Source organism: Monomorium pharaonis, chromosome 8, assembly GCF_013373865.1.
Source record: "Monomorium pharaonis isolate MP-MQ-018 chromosome 8, ASM1337386v2, whole genome shotgun sequence".
Lineage (NCBI taxonomy): Eukaryota > Metazoa > Arthropoda > Insecta > Hymenoptera > Formicidae > Monomorium > Monomorium pharaonis.
Window position 1 is genome coordinate 6,427,746 of NC_050474.1, and position 20,949 is coordinate 6,448,694.

The following is a 20,949-nucleotide window of genomic DNA, read 5'->3' on the forward strand; positions in this document are numbered from 1 at the left end:
CTCATTCGAAATTTTACATAATACTACAATAATATAAACGATAAAATGTGAAATAATTTTATGCCTCCATTTGTTAAATTTATGTCATTTTTCTCAATTCAACACATTACAATGTATGTCAGTGAATACATTAAGAGAAAGCTACGACATGCAAGCCGCATTATTTCATTAAATGCAAATTTCAGGAGTAAAACAACATAAGTGCCAAAAACATTACGCAGTTTCTCATACCTTTTGACTTTGCCGTAAAACACAAAAATATTATTTTACTTAAATTTATACGTATTTCCTCTTCTTTACTCCGCGTTTTATTTCCGCTGAAGCTTTCCGTTTATTTCTGTCGAATTGCGAGGAATCTGGCAAAGTGAATGAATTTTTAGCAAAATAAATTTTCCACTTAAATATCTTTCTCGGGGAAAATTTTCGAAAGCTTCTCCAGCGAGTCCCCCAGTTCACATTTTGCAATCCATTTTACATCGATATTTATCGGAGCGAAACAAATTTTTTGGGGGAGGGAAAATGTGTACACGATATATGTGCGTTCATCGGAGTGAAACAAGTTTTCAAAGAATAACTCGATATCGGAGTAAATAAGTAAAGTAACATTTGAACGAAGGAGAGATCCTCTTTAGGATCTAGGTTGCACGTGACTTAACGACGTCGTTTCGTTTCGAAATGGAGCAACCAAACGCTATATGACGCGTGCATGGTCGCGATTATAGCAACAGAAATGCACCGGTTGGGAAATCTCCGACTGTTTTGAAGTGAAGCCTGATGATCGTCACGATAACCAGTAGAAACGCGAGGCGGTCATTGGCTACTTTCTCGTTACGTGTTTATTTGATTATCATGACACATGTACATATACTCACTGCATTTATAACGCAGAGAATGCACATTGGTCATGCTCCATTTTATTATTGCATAAACCGTGAGTTAATCGTTAACAAACACAATAATTGTAAAGAATCCGACCTATATTTTTTTTATATTAAAGTATAAAGAAGATCAAGGTTTCAAAAACCTCAGAAGTTAATGTGGCTTACTATTCTTGATGGAAGGCAGTCGTGCAATTTATTATCTTTATAAGAAACGTACGACAGCGTCACGAATGCTCAGGAGACTTACTAACTGCTGTTGCATAAATCAATCACGCAAGAAACAAACGTGATCAAGATAGTCAAGGATCAAGGATCAGAATTTCTTTGCTGATCACGATCTCCGACCAAGACGAATATTATTAGCTAATAGGGGATTCATGCAATTATTCCGACTACATTTATTGTGTCGAAATATTAAATTTATTTGAATATTCAAATTATTAAAAATCCCCAACGTTCTGTATACATTTCTTATTAATATATAACTGTGTATAAAATAATTATTATCAAAACCATGAATATTTCCAATTTATTTCTCAAAGGAGAGGAAAAGTTAAACAAGGTTTGATTAAAATTTGTTTAACATATAAAATCTTAGATAATATCTTGCATCAATTTGCTAGATATAAATAAAACGGCGTATAAACATTTTGCAATTAATTTTCGTTGCTGCATATTGTAGATTTCAAGGCTATATATATATGTTATTTAACCGTCATAACAAGTTTATCTAGTTTATAAAATATAATTTCTGTCACATTCACTACCAATTTACTACGCTGATCGAAGACCATGAAATTTGTTACTTGATGACTTTCCACATTCGTATCGATTACATTGCGATAGAAGCCTGTATTTGGCCAGGTGTAATAAAACACATCTCTCCCTCCAAGAAATGAACTTCGTAGGAAGTTAACGAGTCGACGAAGACTAAGATTTACAACTTTATTACTTCCCCTTCAACGCCTGACCCGGATTAGTGCGCGAGAAATTCATTAGCTTATAATCCTACGCCAACGATATCGCTTATGAACATCCGCGCACAAGAAAGTGCATTCTTCGCTTCAAGCATTAACATCTGCCTCTGCGTTCGCCTACAAATCGATTTCGTCAATACTATTCAAATGGTATCGTATACCCATACGATTGTTCTCGATAATAGAATCTCGTCTCGAAATCAGGCGATAATTCTGACACGCGAACACAAATAACAATTTGAGTATTAAATAATTCGTTAAATAAATTGTTTCTTTTTTGTCTTGCATTTAATGTATTTTATTCTCGATTGATCGACAAATGCTCGATGATTCGATTTGGCACTAATGCATGATCCTATATCATTAATCATATAGTAAAACATTCGGCAATTCCGAGCTATTGCGAGATAGCTCGTACAAATCGTGAGTATTGAGATTTACAGACTCGTCAGCGATATCCAAGTCAGTAAACAAGATTAATTAGTTTATATTTCTCCAGTGATACAGTAACGTGATTGCGTGTAAATAATCGAGGATCTCGGCCGGACGAGACAGTGAACGATACTCGGTATCCAGTTGGCTACGAATATCTATTCGGGCGCTGAAGATCATTAAAATCAGCTGCAATGCAAATGATATCTCGCTATTCGTGCGTGATTCGTTGATTCCGATTTAATCCTGCAACGTGATAATGGAAATTATCGGAGTTTATCGATCGGTTAATCCGAATAACTAATGATCAATCGGGTGAGACGCTCCTCAGTGATCAAGAATAATATGACGAGATGTACACAGAAAAAGAGCAAGTGTTAAATTAACTCTTATATATTCATATAAACGCATTGTTTCATGTATACGCAACAATATATAATTTTTTTATAGAATTTAAAAATCTTGAATTTCAACAATATTGTAGCCTTATTTCAATACTATAATTGTTATTTCAAAAATATAATATTATTTTAATAATTTTATTCTAAAAAAATTATAATCTTCGATTTGAACGTACAATACTTTCTATCCAACATTTTTTTATTTCCATTCAAGAAAATTATTCTTAAATAATTAGAATATAATTTTCTTGATTAAACTATAAAATCTTAAAATAAATCTTTATTCAAGTAAATTTTTTTATTTAACGCAATATAATCTTATTTCAAGATTTTCATTTTGAAACTAAAGGTATTGTCAAAATATCAATATCCTTTTTTTCTGTGTACACTATCCGATAATGTACGTTATACGTTATATAACGTGTATGAAGAAATATATGCGAATACAAAAAAAAATAACGCTCATCGCAAAGTTGCCCGATGTACTTTCTAAATCTCCCCCTCTTCTCAGATTAACAGTATTGTCTGGATTTGTCCTTGCGTTGCACTCAAACGACACTCACAAAAAATACTCGTAATTATGACGGCGGATTAATTATTAGCAAGAGCCTTTTGCATGACATTTTATGACATTCCCGTTCATATAGCTTATAATCCAGCTTTATTGAATTTGCATTTCAAATTAACGTGTAAATTAGGACACACAGTAATTTCGAGCAAGGGTTAAGGATTCGTCGCAGTGCATTTGACGTCCGAACGTTGCCCGACATCTCATCAGCACATCGGAAACGGAACCATCATCTCAGATATTAATCGACCGGGCATTAAGAAAGGACTTTCAGTTCGATTACTCGAACGACACTTCTGAAATGAACGCGTAATGCGACGAACTATCTGCAGTTTGTTTGTTCAAATTAAATCAGCGAAGTACGTTAGTTTTATCGCTTCAAGATTGTTCTTGTCCGCGAGAAATCATGTAATAATTGGCATGTTTAAAAAAATTAAGATCGTATATCAAGTTGTCATCGCTTGTACTTTAATTACAAAGTGTGATGCGAGATATGAACAAAATTAAATATTGTTAAAGAAATAATTATCGATCGTAGATATCCGTGATAATAAAAGATCGTGATAAAATAATAACTTAAAATTTCTACCATTTATCGTTTCTTTAACTAAATCGTGCGATATATCCGGTTCGACAAATAGCCATAGACGCACAAGTTATTAATCACGAGAGTTAGCTAATAACTCTTGCACTCGTAATTGCTAATTAATCGTAGAAAATGATCGCATTTGGTGTCTCGTACTTGTTGCGATTGCATCTCGAGAGGTAGTGCGAGATAACACCGAATGATCCGTACTGTTATTCACTCGAGCGTTACCGTGCGAATGATCACGCGACAATCTTGTGTATGTACGCTACACGTAGAAAAACAAATTCTCGTTGAGCACTAACTGATTTGTTATTTTTACTTTTTGATAGTTGTTTTATATGATCTATATATTTACTCTAAATATTTGATATATTTTCGTATGTTTTCAATTTATTTTAATAAATCGGTTATCACTTTGCTATTGGCTATTGCATAATAAATTTAACATATATATAACAAATGAATTTTACTTCATTTAAGATATTAAAATATTAAATATTAAAATAGTAAAATATTAAATTTTAATTTATTTAAAGTGAAAACCATATAACGTAAATTATTATTACCTTATTACATGTCAAATGTTAAATTTTTGATATAATTTGGTATTTTTAAAGAAATAAAATATTGCAATTTTGAAATAAATAAATGCAAAATTTAAATTTGTAAAGAAATTAAAAAATTAGTTTTTTTGTTAGTTTGTTAAAATCAGTCTTTTTCATATTTTCAAATTTAAAAACAAAATTCTTTTTAATAATTAAAAATAAAATATAAATCATATAATTTCTATCTTTTGGTTTTATCACAAAATAAAAATTAATGCCTATTATTATTTTTATTATATTGTAAATAGAGATATATTATAAATATTATATTATAAATAGAGATATTTAATATTAAGTTCAATAATTATTTTTAAGTAAAAAGTAATTTTTGTGACGTATATTAATTTTAATCGTCTACAATATAAAAATTATTATATATAATCTGGACATTTTAATCTTAGGATTTCTAATTTTATTTTCAATTAATTTCCAACTAATTTTTATTTCTAATTTTACAATGTGCTATTAAAATATATTATTTATGCATTTTAATCCCCAATGAGAAACATAATAATCCAATACTCAATCCATGGAATGGAATCAGACTGGCAAACTCATAGATCACGTTGAGTCAAATCCGATCCGGGTATGTTCGCTCACCATTAATCATACGCTGTGATGCATGAATGATTGAATATCTGCGAAACACAGACGAGAAAGTGAGTGAATCTGTCCGTGAGTGCTCGTCCCCTCGATTTCTCCGCAAGCGCCGGCTGCTGCTGCTGATGAAAATGACGCCATCTCCCATTACAGCCATTCATATACCTCGTAATAATTACGCTACTATGCGAGCAGTCACGCGTCTGGTATTTCTGTCGTACCTCGCATGTAGCCGGCCGACGCTTGTTTTCGTGGACGACGACACACGCCTAATTGAGGAGATAATTAACGCTGTATAAGTGCGGACCGAGTTTCGGACAGTGTTAGAACGAATGTGTCTCTCTTCTATTGGCTCTCTCCCTGACACAATTAAGGCAATTTATCAATTAATTTATTTGAAGATTCCATGGCAAACCTTCGTCTCTTGCGACAAGCAAGAAGATGCTTGTCTGAACTCGATAAACAAAAATTTCAAACAACAACAATTGTAAAAATTATTAACATGACATATATTTAACAATAATTAGGGAAAAGTTGTTAAATGTGTCCCGCTAGCTTAAATTACATCTATAATCGTAATAGTTTATATTCTTATTTGACATAAGCAACATTTAGTATAAAGATACGATAAATATAAAATAAGTTATATAAAAGTTAAAAAAAATTAAGAAAATACATCTTGTTTTGTGCAATATTAAAGAAATAAGGCACAACTAATAATTTTTAAAATCAATTTATGCAGCTAATCATATAAATCATGCAATTCTACATAATTTTATTGACTCCTTAGATATTTATAAAAGATGATTTATTGTAGAATATTTTATTTATTGTGTATACATGTGTAATTATTACAAAGATTTAATCAATATTTTTGTAAAATTTATCAAGTTTTCTAAATAGCATCATCAAATTTTATTACAATAAATAACGATTTTGCTAAAAAGATTTAGTAGCCACAGATCTGCAAATAACTTTTGTTAAATCACCAAAATAATTATGTAGGACTGTCAAACCAGTTGCTGGAATGTTAAAACTTTTTTGCAGCTTGCTGGTCATGCTATTTGACTATTACAGATAGAGTAACGCGAAAAATTCATACGACAGCGTAGATTAATGATTGTGCGTAAAACTGGAAAAAGACTGATAAATGCAAATAAAAACTTTAGGGATTCTCGCGTCGTTGCTTTATAATGCATATTAAGTGCCATGTATAATTAACGTGAACGGGGGCGACGTTGCTTGCATTAATCTCGGCGTCGCGTCGCGTCGGCCACGTAGCAATTGCAATAGTGACGACGTTATTCGAACGTCGACGTCGCTGTTGTATTCGGGGCGAGCGACGTTAGCCCTTAATTAGCATGTCTTTCCGACATTCCCGTCCGCGTCACGTAAAATATTAAGACGCGAGGTGTCTCAAATATCTCGAGACGCCACACACAATGGGGAATGTAAAACAGAAGAGAAGATCTCGCCTGTGCTCCCGGACACTTCCAGAATACTTTTAAAGTAAAATCCGAGAGAAGCAGAAGAACTCGGAGAGAAAAATGGGGAAGCATGCGCGAACGCGCAGGATAATGCGGAAGGAGATTGATGTTAGGCTGCGAGATGTATTACAGTCCCCTCTCTTCCAGCGAATAATTAATAAATATACATAAGATACATCTCTGCCTTCGACCCGAATACTTCTAAACACAATGCCGAGCAATGGTAGATTACAAGTATCAATGCGACATTAACAAGCGCGTTAATAAGCGACATTAATAAGCGAGACGCGGCGGGCATTTAAATGCACTGTCACAACGTGACATTGTAAACGGCGATGCGTTTCTGCACATTGCAATAAATGCGCGCAACTCCACCCTCCAACGTTTCCATTAACGAGCTTGACTTGGCTCGTTCCCGCCGTCTCTTTCTCCCCTTCTACCGTCCCTTTCTCTCCTCTCCTTTGTCCTCATTACGCGCCTCCCTGTAACATAGAAGGACTTTCACGAGTCCATAGACACGTTAACCATTGGGAACTCCGAAGTTTCCCCGATGCGTTAGGCGCGGAATTCTCGCCGGTCGTTGCACCGCTCAACCGCATTTCCGCGGCGCGAATGCATTCCGCGTGCATATGCACCGGTAGCTGAGGGGTGCGTTACGATGCAGCCTAACAGAGGGACATAATGCGGGGAATGCAATGGAGCATCGAGGTGGAAAAGACAATACGGTAGATAGGCGCAGAATGGCGCAAAGTGAGAGATAGAAGCAGCGGGAAAGGGAAGGAAAAAGAGAGAGAGAGAGAGAGAGAGAGAAAGGGCAGTCGAGATGGATGATAGAGTTGAAATACGGAGAGAAGTAGACGAAAGACGTGCCGATGGATCCCGTTGTCGTTTGTAGTCACATTTATTGTGCCGTCACGACTCTCGGCTCTGAGAGACGGCGCAAAGGAGAGATGACTGCCGTCGAGAGAGACGAGAGTGGAGGAGAGTTTCGCCAGCAACAGGCATGAGAAATATCCGGGAAGGGTGTCACGAGCAGAGGAGACGCGCGTCTGAACATCCCGCGTCATTGTAGAGGCAGCTCTGCGAAAGCGAGACGCACCGCTGCACTTAAAATAACATTCTGAAAATGCATCGAGCCACGGAATCGTGTAAGTTCAACTAAGGCGACAGAATTGTCTAAAGAGGCACTTAATTTATAATCATTTTATCTTTTAATTATCCAATTGTCCAAATCCTAATCTTAATTATATAAAGTAATAATCGAATAAATTTCACAAAAAAAAAAAGACAGGGAAAATTTATCATTTGCAATACGCTTCCGCGTTTATAAGCGTGTTACAATTTTCGCAGATTTATTTACCTTAAAGTCGACCGAGACTCTGACAAATCCTACGTCGTGTTCGTTTTTCTGTGTTTCTTGGAAAGGGCGGGGAATCAGTTAAACCGCGGCTAGCGTTAACCGATATTTATGGCCTTCCGCGAAACAAAAGGTTCGCCGAATTTCCGCGCGGCTTTGCGAAAGAAGGCAATTAATCGTGTCGGCTAATCAAAACGAATGAGCCGCGGAAGAACCGGCGCTCTAACCCGGACAGGCCGACAATAGAGCCGACAAGGCCTCCGGGTTACCTACTTTTAATTGCGAGCACGTTTTACGCTCGGCGGAGCGCGCCCCGCGCCGGACGAGCTATAAATTTCCAGCCCGAGCGTGTATCCACGCCGCGACCACAAAACTAATTAGTCCGGCAGTAATTAATCTTTCATCCACACCCGGGCGACGCACCTGTCTATCGTCTCACGGACGTGTCGAAGCGATTGCGGTCGCCGATTTCGTATCTCTCCGGCGAAACGATCGCTCGGGGCGCAAGAAATGCTGCCAAGAATAGCGATTACTCAATTTTGCTCTTTTTTTTTTTCTTTCAGCAAGTAACGGTTATCTTTAATAGAGGATATTTTCTTGATCATCGCGCCTTAAAATATACTTTTATCACAGATTTTAGAAAAACTCGTTATCTTAAATTAAAAAGAATTTATATATAAATAAATACATGAGATAAATTTGTATATAAATATTTTCCTTTAAAAAAGGATGCTCTTTCGAAAAAAATAAACAAATTGAATTTTTTGTTTTAACTAGTATTCATAAAATATTGAAGTATCAATGGTGCGATCCACTTGACGCTACAAATGATTCGAAGTATTTGATTGACCAATCAGAACAAAGGATTTTACGAATTGGTCAATTAAAGAAGATAACCGTTTCGAGGCGATTGGTAGCATCAAGTTGATCGCATCCTAAATTACTATAATTCAGAATATATTTTTGAATTTTGATGTTTATGGTGCTAGATTTGCGGATATCTGAATTTATGATCTATTCAAAATAAGTAATATTTACTTTACGTGTATATTTTTCCAGATGTATACATAAAAGTTTATTCTAAATAAATATTATTTGTTCCAACGATAAATGTATTTCAAGATCATTATCAAGAAAAATTCTTTGTAAAGATAACCGTTACTTAAAAGAAGAAAACTTGAGTACTCGCTTCTCGGTATTGCGATATCGTTCTGATATTGCCAAGACATCTCGCGTTACTTTACTCAGAATTACTTAGGCGGAACATAATATTTGATATTAATGATATTTCAGTTATTGCGATAAAAATCTTTCTACCTTAACACGTTCATTATGACATAGCGCACTGAGATCTCTCGTGATAACACATATATGTGATAATTAAAAATTATTCTTTAGAATACATAATGTAACATGTAGAATCTAGAAAAAACAGAATTTTGAATATAAGATCATTATTTATTAAAACACTTACAAGGTGAGGACTAGAGACGCGCTTTTGCGATTTGTTGCAAAAAGTAATTCTTCATGCTGTAAATTAAAAACCAAACAAGTTTCGTATACCTCTTTACCGTTTTTTCGAAAATTAAATAAGCAACGTGATGTTTTTTAATTAAATTAAGAATACCGTCCCCGTTCGGCGGCATGAAAGTGTGGAGTTAAGTAAAAATCGATAGAGTTACATTCGCAACGCATATTCGTTAATTATAACTAAATGATTTATATGTAAATAATTAATATCCATTCAACGCAATTGATTAATTAATTATTCATACGGGTTAATCCGCTTTACCCCTGCAATATTTCCCGGAATCAAATAAGGACATCGATTTCGCAGCGTAAACGTTGAAATGCAATGTCCCGTAAGCCATCTTTCCCCCGCGGAAAGCGCGTTCTAACATTAGCTTAATTTTTTTTAATTAATTTTCTCGTGCATTATTAATGTCTCAAGGGACAGCACGAGAACGTGAACGTTCGTTTCGCCGATGTCGTGTACGTGTACGCGCGCGAGAAACAGGGCTTTGACTCGCGATCGTTTCATTGTCTGTCACCGTGATTCGAAAACTTCGCGCGTACGTATCTCCGTGTAAACTATTGCACGCCTGTACGTCTCGTTCACGGCTCCATACGCGCGCTTTGTTAAAAGCGACCGTTAGATAACAGCACTCTGCAAGCAGAACCGACGCGGTAAGGGAAGAGATAAGAAGGGAAAGGGTGGGGTATATAGGAAACATCTCTGTGCGCAGCATCCAGTGACCGTAAGTCGACGACCTGATTACATTGATCGGGATTACCTGGCGCTGACCTATATTTCGTGCCTCGCTCTAACTATGAACTATCCCACAACTATCCCATCGATTTATCGGGCGCGATATCAGAATTTTACGCGATCGAAGCATTACATTCGAATCGCAATTTCTTGTATTCTAGTTGCTCGATGGTGGCATTGCTTTAATGACAAATGCACATATACTTTTAACAAAATTTATTAAAATGTACTAAAATTTTATTAAAATTTTAGTAAATTTTGCTAAAAGTACAGTAAAATTTTTCAAGGTTTACGTTGTCTCACAATTACCATAATATTCAGGGTAATTTTTAAGAGAAAATTCTCTCCGTGTAGTTACAAAATATGTATATCCCTTGTGTTTATTATTCATTACATTCTTCATTTAATGATCTAAACGCAAATAAACGTTAAAAATTGGAACTCGATGTTCCTCATTGAAATCTTGTTATAAAAATCAATCAATGAAAAAATCCTGAACTTCTTAGGCCCACTTTGCATTTTGAAGCTCTGTACTAAAAAGATTAATATATTTAAAGTGCGTGCGTTATAATAATATGCAATAAGAATAAAATTATGAAAAAATGTAGCGTAGTCTGTGACAAAGGTTCTTCCAATCCATTTCTGGTAGTGAACATGTTAAGACCGCACCTTGCCCTTAAAGTTCATTTGGCGCAAATAGGTTTTTACTCACGCGTGAATTCGTCTCGAGTCTCTAACGATGCGCAATTATGGCAGAGTCGTTTCGACTTCCACCGGATTGCTCATAACGATTCGTCGTCCGGTTGCATCCTACACGCGAAGTTTTATCCGCAATTAACCCGACCTGTCGTGTTGCATCCTCGAATTTTTCTTAAGTGCATTCCGCGTTGTTTATCGCCTCTTAATTGACGCAACGCGATAAGATATATTATCGTCGTCCCACTTTCTAATGCTTTTCGCAATCACACGTGTACACTTACGCAATCCCCGATTGGGGACAAAAAGTCGGGACGTGTTTGTTAAATTACGAGCAAAATTTTTCTGTGTCGGCAGATTAAAAAATTAGAGCAAAAATAACATAATGATACACTTATGATTACATAAGTAGATACAAATATAATTTTACATTTGTACATATATTCTATTCAATTTGACTTATTTTAAGGAGATGACTTTTCATACAAAATATGTTAATTTTGTAATTTTATTTTGAAATTTGTGAAACTTACAAAGGAGCAACTAATTTAGAACTTTTAATTTTTAATCTTAAACTCTTTGGAAGTTTAGCATTTTTCATTATAATTTTAAATTTATTTTTTTTTAAGACATCATAATTCATCGTGCATATATTTTTAGTAACCAGTTATCCAGTGAATCATTTAGTCAAAATCTCAGAAGTATCCTGACTAAATTATAAATGTATTTGTGGTTATAATGTGACATTATAATAATTTTAATGAATTATTAATAAATATTTCATTACATAAAACTTTATTATTATTTCCAATAATAAATTATTAAACAGATATGTGAATAACACAAGAAATAAAAAAGTGCCATTTTATGATCGAAGCAGATCATAATTCTGACATTTAATAATATTTTCATATGAAATTATTATACCGTCAATATTATTGTCAGATTTAAAATGTAATTATAAACTGAAGGTAGAAATAATGCGCGCACGCGCCTCCAATTAATTCTCAGATTGTCAGATTTAATAAAGATTTAATAATTAATGTGAAAATATTATTAAGCTTCAAGGTCCGTTTCGACCGAAAAATTTCCACTTCTTATTTCTTTCATTATTTTTCTTTCTTATTCAATGAAAAGTTTAATCCAAGAAATCTGCTAAAAGTGGCAGAAAAATTATGAAATCCTGAAATACTTTTACTCGAAGAAGAAAGGAAGTCTCACAAGTATGTCTACCGCCGCGCGTTGCAATCCAATTAATTCGCTTGGTAATTATTTTCCTGCCTCCCAAGCGGAGCGTGCGCGCCGGCTTCGTGAGAATACGGAGCGGCGGCGTGCGATCGTAATTATCTGCAGTTTATCTAGAAGCGAAACGAAACCGGGCTCTTATCGCGGAACAATGGCACATCCCCCGCCGTAACGTGGACAATGCACTTCCGGTGTGCGTTTCACGCACCCGGGGACATGGACCGGCTCGCGTTTCAATTTGTATCGTTATGTTGCGCCACCGTGATATCATCACTCATCACTCAAACACGATACTGATGTCCGGTAGCACGACCGATAGATGCGGGTCGATTGTGAAAGGGAGAGTCGTGTTCTCCTACCGGTATATTTCCCGGTATTTGTATTTCCTTTTCACGCGAAATCGATACGGTCGTATTAAATTTATACAAATCAATATTTTAATCCTCTACCTGCCGGAATTTTATCTAAAGCGATGTTGGGGAGATAAATTATTTCAATGACGTTTGAGCACGATTTGGACAATGTCTTGCTAAATTATACACTGTTCCGACAGTGTATAATTTAAAATTAACAATTCGTTAAGAATGCGGGTTTGTCGTGATACATACCGTATCGTATTAATTAACTTAAAGAAAGTGTCTCTCTATTTCCGGTTTATAAAAAGTTTTATATAAAATGCCTCATCATAATTCATAATATATTATTCAAACGTATTATTCTGTATGAATTATACATGACTTTTATTATCAATCCAATTCAGGAAAAGAATTTAATTTTATTAACAAAATTTTTAATATGTATGATTGATCTACATATTTCATTAATTACTTTTTATTAAAAGAGATTATATTATTTTTGATGACACTCTAATGAATGTTCAATTTGACCTACTTTTTTAATTCGACGAACATTACATTATCCATTTTTTAGTGGACCGAATATGCCATGTGATTGCGATGTGCTGAGTATACATAAAAATTACAAATAAAAGCAGAAAAAGCGAGAAAAATAATTTTATTCTTCGTGAAGATGCACAAATAAGTGCATCGCCTCATGGTTCATTAGAAAAATAAATTTTGATTAGCATTTCTCTAATCGACCGTTTAAGGGTTAACGAGATCGGATCAGCGATGCGTCAGCAGCAACGATCGTGAGTAACATATAGGAATGCGCTCGTCAAGTGCCAGGGTATCGTTGACACGATCGCGCATCAGAGCGTCACCATCAATGAACGAGAAGGGATACGAGGTCGCCGTCATCGTCGTAATCGCGCACCCGTAGTAGAATTTCTTCCTAGAACACCGCACCGATGACACATAGTAGATAGCGATTACTCATCCGGCCGATTCATTAATGCCATGCCAATCGAATTAAGGCCGGGCTTTTCTCGCGTACATTAAAGTAGGCCGACCCTGGCTGCTGGTGGCTGATTAGCTCTCTCACGGAGCTGGTTGTCCCTCTCCTCCCCCCCCCCTCTCTCTCTCTCTCTCTCTTCCCCTCTTTTGAACAGGTCTCCCTCTTTCTCACTCTTTGTCTCTTGCGTCATATTGGTATCCAAGTCGACGACCTAGTTTTTCTCACCTCTGAGATCAGGTGTTAGCACAGTGTAAAGAGGTCTTCTACCCCCTGTAAACGCTGTCGGTTTTTTTTTTTCGAAATTGTGTTTCGTATAAAACTTTATTCACTCGAGACTTATGACCACACAAATATATATTATTCAACACAGCAAAACGTAGATAATTTTATTGTTTTTAGAATATGTAGTACATTTTGACATTTTTTAAATTTCTCTTATGAAAAATGTTTCCCAGATCTTCAGGATGTTATGCTTTCAAATAATTATTTGTTACATCACATATTAGCATAAACTTAAAATTTGGAATAATAATTAAAAGTGTAAAAAGACTGAATTGTGCTGATTAACTGTTTGTGACATTTCTACGGATTTATTTTTTAAAACAATCAAAACTTTTGGGATAACCTAATAAAAAATGGGTCACGGATATTTATAGAACGGCAAGGTACTTGCTACAATCCCGGGAGTAGAAATCAATGAACTTTCATGCGCGCTCGCAGGATGCACAAACAACAGTTTCTCTCTCTCTCTCCCTCTATGCAAAACAATAAACTTCCTCTGTATCCGATGTGTTTTAATATTACGAAGTATGTAAATATTATGTTGCATAATAAATTCCGTAAAAGTTCTACCTTTGCTATAAAAGAACATCGCTACAAAGTAGGAGGAATCGGTTTTTAACTTAGAGAAAAAAGCTAATCAATTATAGTTTATAAGTTTTAAAAATACTGTTCTTTAAAGTTTAAAAAACAATTCAATTAAATTAATTTATTAAAAGTAATTAGCCTTTTAACCTTTTAATTTTTATACTACTCAATCCTATAATAAATGATGATACGTAATTTATTAATAATCATAATAAAGAAATTGATGATGAAACGAAATCCATCTCCCGCAATAAATAGAGAATGCAAATACGCCTACGGAACTGTCAATCTTTTACATGTATTATTTTTTTTCTTTTTTTTTTTTACAGAAAACAATGAACGGGCCAGTTTACGCGTCATCTTGTCCTGCATTGCAGTCGAATCTGTCGCTACACAGTTCGTCCTATTACAGCGAGTATAGCGGGACCACACGGAGACGGCTGTCCTCAACGGGCGAGGCGGATACTTCCGCAACGTCGAGTTACGAGGGTAGTGACAGCTCCGAGAACAGCGACGAGTCTCGTCTCGATCCTGTTAGCCAGATGGAACGAGAGCAGCTCGAGACCTTCTTTCGCGGATTAAAATCACAGGTGAGCTTTATACGCGAAACGAGATGAACCGTACATTGTGAACAACGTACTGAGATTAAAGCATAATTAAGCGGACGGATGACGATACATAAATTGTTGTAAAATGTGACTGTAGGTGTCACGACACATGTGTATGTCGTTTAAGAGAAGATATCTGGGTGTTTCGCAGGTATTCGTCTGTGAATCACTGGCGAACCTGTATCTCGGTAGCGCCTCTCAGACCGAGAGGTGGGAGCTCCGTTTCACCGGAATCCCCGTGGTAGTTCTTGATCTTGGAGAAACACGATCCAGATCCAAGAGACGAATTCAAATCCTGCTTGCAGAACGCGGTACTTGCTTCACCCTCTGGCGCGAAACTATCGACAACCTCTCATCGTACAAGGTAGAGTATCATCGTTAATGGTTTCAGATGTAAATAAGCCAGTATATCGATATGTTTGCGAAACGAGAATTATTATACAAATGTATTATTGAGTAAAATATAGATGTACTCTCTAAATTGCTCAGAGTAAAAATGCTGCCACTACAATTTTTCGAGTTAAATTCACTCTAATAAAGTAAATTTTCCACTCCAATAAGAATTGTTTTTCGAGTGATCTTCCAATAAAAGTAAAAAATTCTCTATTGGAGTGGATTTTAACTCTTATTAAGTGGAAAATCACTCGAAAAATTGTAGTGATAGTATTTTCACTTTAAGAAATTTAGAAAGTATGATGTATAAATTAAATAAGGACAAAATAAGTAACACTGTCCAACACTGATTTCACAAACCGGATTCTTATAGAGTCTTTATCACTAAAAATGCACGTAATTGCTCTATCACGGTTTTCTTTTAGCTATTTACGCTCAAAGGAACTAAAAATGTCACTTCTGGCACTTTCAAGTCGAATTTTCTCGAATGTGACGTTATAGGATAATTTCTCTTACAAATTCATTTTTAATAACAAAAGAATTCATAACAAAAGAATTACTCGGTCCGTGGACTAAGAAAAAGAGTTAAAATTTGTCGAACGGTGTAAATATATGTCAATCTGTACAGTGCAAAATTTGCGACGCAATGTTAACGATAGTTTGAAGCCATAAATAATTCGCGCGTTCTTGTTTATCTCGTTAGACTTAGATTACGGCGCGCTATGTTACAAAGCGGATTAAATTTCAAAATCGGACATTTAACACCGTTTCGTATTTCCCGCTCGTGCTTGCCCCAGACACAATAAACCGTAAGTGGCGGGTTATGAATCTCGTGCAGCTTTAAAATCTTCAAAGCGATTTCAAAGGTCGCTGCCCGCCCGTGGAAAAAAGCGCGACTTGCGCTGCCGCTTTACAGCATCCGACATATTGTAGAACCGGGCCTTCCGACATTCTTTATACATATTTTAAGATAACATTAAGAGCCCTCAAAATGTTTGCAGGTGTCGGGACCCGCCTTTCACACGATGTGCCTCTCGTCGGATCACACTCGCTTGGCCGGGCTCAGCTTCGACAACTCAAAGGCGGCGAACGATCTCTGGCAGCACATAGAGCGCCTCGTGTCATGCCCGGAGAACATCAGCCTGTCGGCCCCCGGCAAGAAGAAGAAGAAACCGGCGCAGAAGAAGGTGGTGCTGCCGGCCAAGAGCAACATCAGCCAGCCGTGCCAGTTTCAACACGTGACCAGCGTGGACGCGGCCGACCGCTCGCGTTACTTCTCGCTGCAGACGCTGGTGCCGGCGCTGACCGAGCTCGAGAGCTCGCTGGAGGCGAACTTCTGAGAGAGACCCGACGCCACCAGGCTCTCATAGGGTCGACGGCGCAGCGCGACGCCCGATCCTCGCCTTCTCCTCCGGAAGTAATCCTCCCACCGGGGGAAGAGGGAGCCGATTAATGTCGCGTGCGAGAACAGATAAAGTCTACAAAGGGAGTGCGCGCGCGCGCGCGCACGAGATTGTATTTGAGAGCTATCGAAGGGAGGCGAACTCGCTGGAAAGCGACACCGGATTCACCGGAAATCCTTTTATCTTCTTGCTCCTCCTCCGAAGTAGTTGTAGCGAAGGTCCAAGAGCCGAGGGACGAGGAGGAGATATATCGGAGAAGCTTTAACCGCCGAAAAGAGAAGGCGGATATACTTTTCTCATCCGAGAGCTGAGAGCCCTCGCGGTTTGCCCTCCGTAGTTTTACTCTTCGGATTCGTCCCTTATCTTCTCTCGTGTCACTTCCGGTATAATCGGCCGACTAGTTGGTAAGAATTAATGGTCACGTGGGAGACCCCTTGAATTCTCCGAATTCCGCGTTATCCTCGTTTCTCGCGGCGGACGCAGATCGTCCGTGAAACCGCGTGATGAAGGGATCCCCGAGCTCGAAGGGGCTTCGAGGAGACGACGAAGAAGAAGCGCCGAGCGATCGCGAGGAGGAGGGGAGCGATCTCGTGTCTCTCCTCCGAAATGGACTAATCCGTTAGTGTCACGGCGAGCTACGGGATCGTCCAGCCGGAGCCGAGACGGAACATTCATCAATCCCGCTAAGCACTCTCGAGAGTGACTGGGATTTATGTCCGCGACTGGGAATCCCGACTCCAGCCTCCCGGGGGAGGGGCGTAAACAGAAAGTAGCCCCGAAAAGGCTGTCAGACTCACCGAGAAATCTCTCACGTCGTTTCCGCGCACTTTCTTTCTCCTCGAGAAGAGTCCTTCTCGTCTCGTAACTATCGATGTCGTGAGATTTATTATGTAGACGCAAAGAAAGTCCCTATATCAAACGTTACGGCGATAGACGGTCTCTTCGGTGACAAACGTTTCTCGCCCGCGGAGAACGCGCTCTCGACGGATCACTTCATTATCATTAAATACACCGTACGAAAAATATATCTGGTGTTGAGCTGTTAATCGTCGAATAGAGTAGAGAGGAGGGGAAATTAATCGGAATGAAAATTAGAGCCGATGATGTAAATGATAGATAGAGATAGAAGGTCGTTTTAATTATACGTATATGAAGTACATTTACGGCCTCTTTACTTTACGCGTAAGGAGTAGAGAGATTTTCGGTTTATATTTTTATGTCGCGTGTACGAATGGTTCCGTATGTACCTATTTTAAAGGATCCTTAGAGGTTCGCATGAAAAAGATAAATAAATAAATAAAGCGGGACAGCCGGCCGTCTTGTCGCACTTTGCAATTCGAATGCGGCGATGTAATGTGAGGGGAAGAACAAGCGCTTTCGTAATGGAATGTCAAAGAAACGCGAAACCTTGACACGGAAACCAAACAGCGGAGCATGCGATTAGAAAGAATCATGCAAATATATGCAAAATATTTCCGGGGGCATCGTATCGGTTGTATTAGACATTGTTGCTATTCGCTGCGGGAACGAAGCTTTCTCTACCGGGCAAGTGGAGGAAACGGTTGTTTTCCATACAACGTTTAATTAAAGACACGCGTCGCCGCGGTGAAAACGGCGTCGAAAAGGCTTTTCAAAGTGCACGACGTGAATAATCGCGACGGAATTAAGTCTAATGCTTTCCCGACCGCATTCACCGTAAAATGCCAATAACTTCATAAGGAAAGATTTAAAGAAATTATCTTCTAATTAAAGGAAAAAAAAAAAACCATCTTTACTGCCGTTTGAAGAAAGGCAAAGACCTGCTGATTTAACGCATGTTGCAGCAACGTCGCTTTAGATTAGAGCTCGAAGAGTTAGGGCGAATTCGAAATATTATGGCATAGTAATTGAAATAATGTTAGACAGGACGTCGAGAGAAAAGAAAAACGAATCGAAAAGGACAGCCAGTTTCTTCGTGTAACGTAGTATGTTAAACATAAAACAAGTCGTTGACGTGTCAGTGTTGTGGATTCGTAATTGTAAGTACGCAAGATTGATGCGCGACTTCGATAAGCGGACATAGCGTAACATAGAAGTCGATAAATCAAAGAACGAAATACTGCCGAACATTCTAATGCGAAATAAAGTGGTAAGGAGCGACGACGAGAAACGACTGGAAACGAACGTATTGTGCCAAAACTTACTTGGACCAGTTTAAGAAAGCAGAATCTTAATTAATACGAGGAATCGAGTATCACGCGCTTCCACTTGACATTGAAAAAGACTTGAAAAACCAGTCCACATCGTAGTTAATAAATTATTACAACGTATTGACCAGCAACGTTTCCAGTAAACTCGTAACGCTCGCGTAACACATTACACCATGTTAATTAGATTATTAACTAGGTAGAAAATTAGTGGAATTGATGCGTGTCCATCTATAACAAATTCTACTTCCTGTCCCCTCGAGTCGTTAATGTGTCCGTAGATTTCGGTAGAAGTTCTCGATCTTGTTGTCGACAATGTGTACGCTCGATAAAATGTTAAACTATGAAGATCTATGATCATCAATTCTATCCAAGTGAAATAATATTGAAGAATTGATTTTTAAGTTTTAAGTTCTTAGGCGTCAAACTGGGACGTTCCACTTTGTATTGTAAGAAAAATATTGTCTTCGCACGAATAATTTAACTTTACATCTCGCACTTGTAGTTCTATATAAATATTATATTATTTAATCGGTTATGTCTTTCTAATTTTTATTAGAAGTCTCTTTTCAATCTTTCTTTCGTATTATTTCACTTAGACGTACTTGGTCCATAGCAGTCCATAACTGATAAAATAAAGATGAGTATTCTTTCCGAGAAAGTTACGCGCGAGAATGTCGTTTTACGACTTTCTTTGAGAAGACTGGTTTCACAATCCCGCGAATGTAGGCACAGTTAACAATAGGTACCTATGTAGTAATAGTTGTCATTAAAACGTGTTAATTTTTATCCTTAGTATCATCTACGCGAACGTCCCTTCAGCGTCATCCTCGTTTATATCGCTTCGAAACTTCCGTTTCGCCGGGCGGAGAAACGCGCACGCGTGTTTCGCTTTTATATCCATTGCGAATCAAACTTTTAGCGATTAAGATTAATTAGCGTCGATATGTATATCTAAGTTAGGCCTCGCCCAGAGGAATCCTTTATCATATTATCCGAGACGTAATACTTTCCGCGGGACTTATACGAATACTTTGATCACGTGAGTCGTAAATTTCTTTCAGGAGAAAAGTCTGGGCGATTATTCTAGGCATTTAAATAGTACACTGTAACTTCGAATTAATACTAATTTCATTATCTACGACTGTGATATAAATATATGTATTTGTATCGTTACGTTTCGTAACAATGTATTCGCAATAATCAATCACACTTGGAGACATAAGTTCATGAATATCCTATGTAATGATAATTATTGTGCTAATAAATAATAAAACTTCATGAAACAAAATATTTGTTTGGGTTTATTTATTACCTCTTAAATTATAATATTAATTGAAAAGTTTAGAAATACGTCCACGAAAAGATTGCTTCTACATTTATTATTAGGATAACAGATAATATTTAAATGAAATATTTTAATGAAAAATATATGTTTCTAAATTTTTCAAATTAAACACACCTTAAACTTTACTTCCTATTTATCTCTTCCTGTTTTAATTAATTAGAAATATGTAAAATAAATTTGTATAACTATAATATAAAGAAAAACAGCATTACATATAAATATTAAGATATTTTCTTTTAAAGATCTATATTAGTAATATTAATTTTAATAATTATATTTAGATTTTTCAAAATAATCTTTGCAGTTATTCTGATATTTTTTATAAATCTAGAAAATTATTATTTTAATTATTGTAAATTAGATGCTGTTTGGACTTGTCGATGAGCGCGCTGTCCTCGCGGAAAATGACACGTGCGCCGAGCGTGATTACTGATTTCGTTGGTATTCGAATATTGTAAGACGAGAATTGCCAGTTTAGTCGGCATTGAGACATGAAGCGCGCCACATCAATAAACATAGTGATTACAGAGCACTGAATATTGTACTAAATTTAATTTATTAATACTGGCGATTTTTCCTTAATTGGAACGGTCGCATTCCCGTTCTTCAGTCCTTTTTTTAACACGCCAAAACGAACAAGAGAGTGAATGGCAGAAAAAACAAGATGCAATTATTTTTTTA

General features: G+C 36.9%; 1 protein-coding gene across 1 annotated transcript in view; it reads left to right on the plus strand.

Moving 5' to 3' along the window:
- Positions 1-20,211, plus strand: part of LOC105834199 — a 62,576-nt gene extending 42,365 nt beyond the window's left edge. The window contains exons 3-5 of the mRNA XM_036291556.1: positions 14,660-14,920; positions 15,090-15,302; positions 16,333-20,211. Of these exons, the coding sequence (XP_036147449.1) occupies positions 14,666-14,920; positions 15,090-15,302; positions 16,333-16,671 (807 nt within the window). The 5' untranslated portion in view covers positions 14,660-14,665 and the 3' untranslated portion in view covers positions 16,672-20,211. The remainder of the gene's footprint in view (positions 1-14,659; positions 14,921-15,089; positions 15,303-16,332) is intronic.
- Positions 20,212-20,949: the final 738 nt, after the last annotated feature.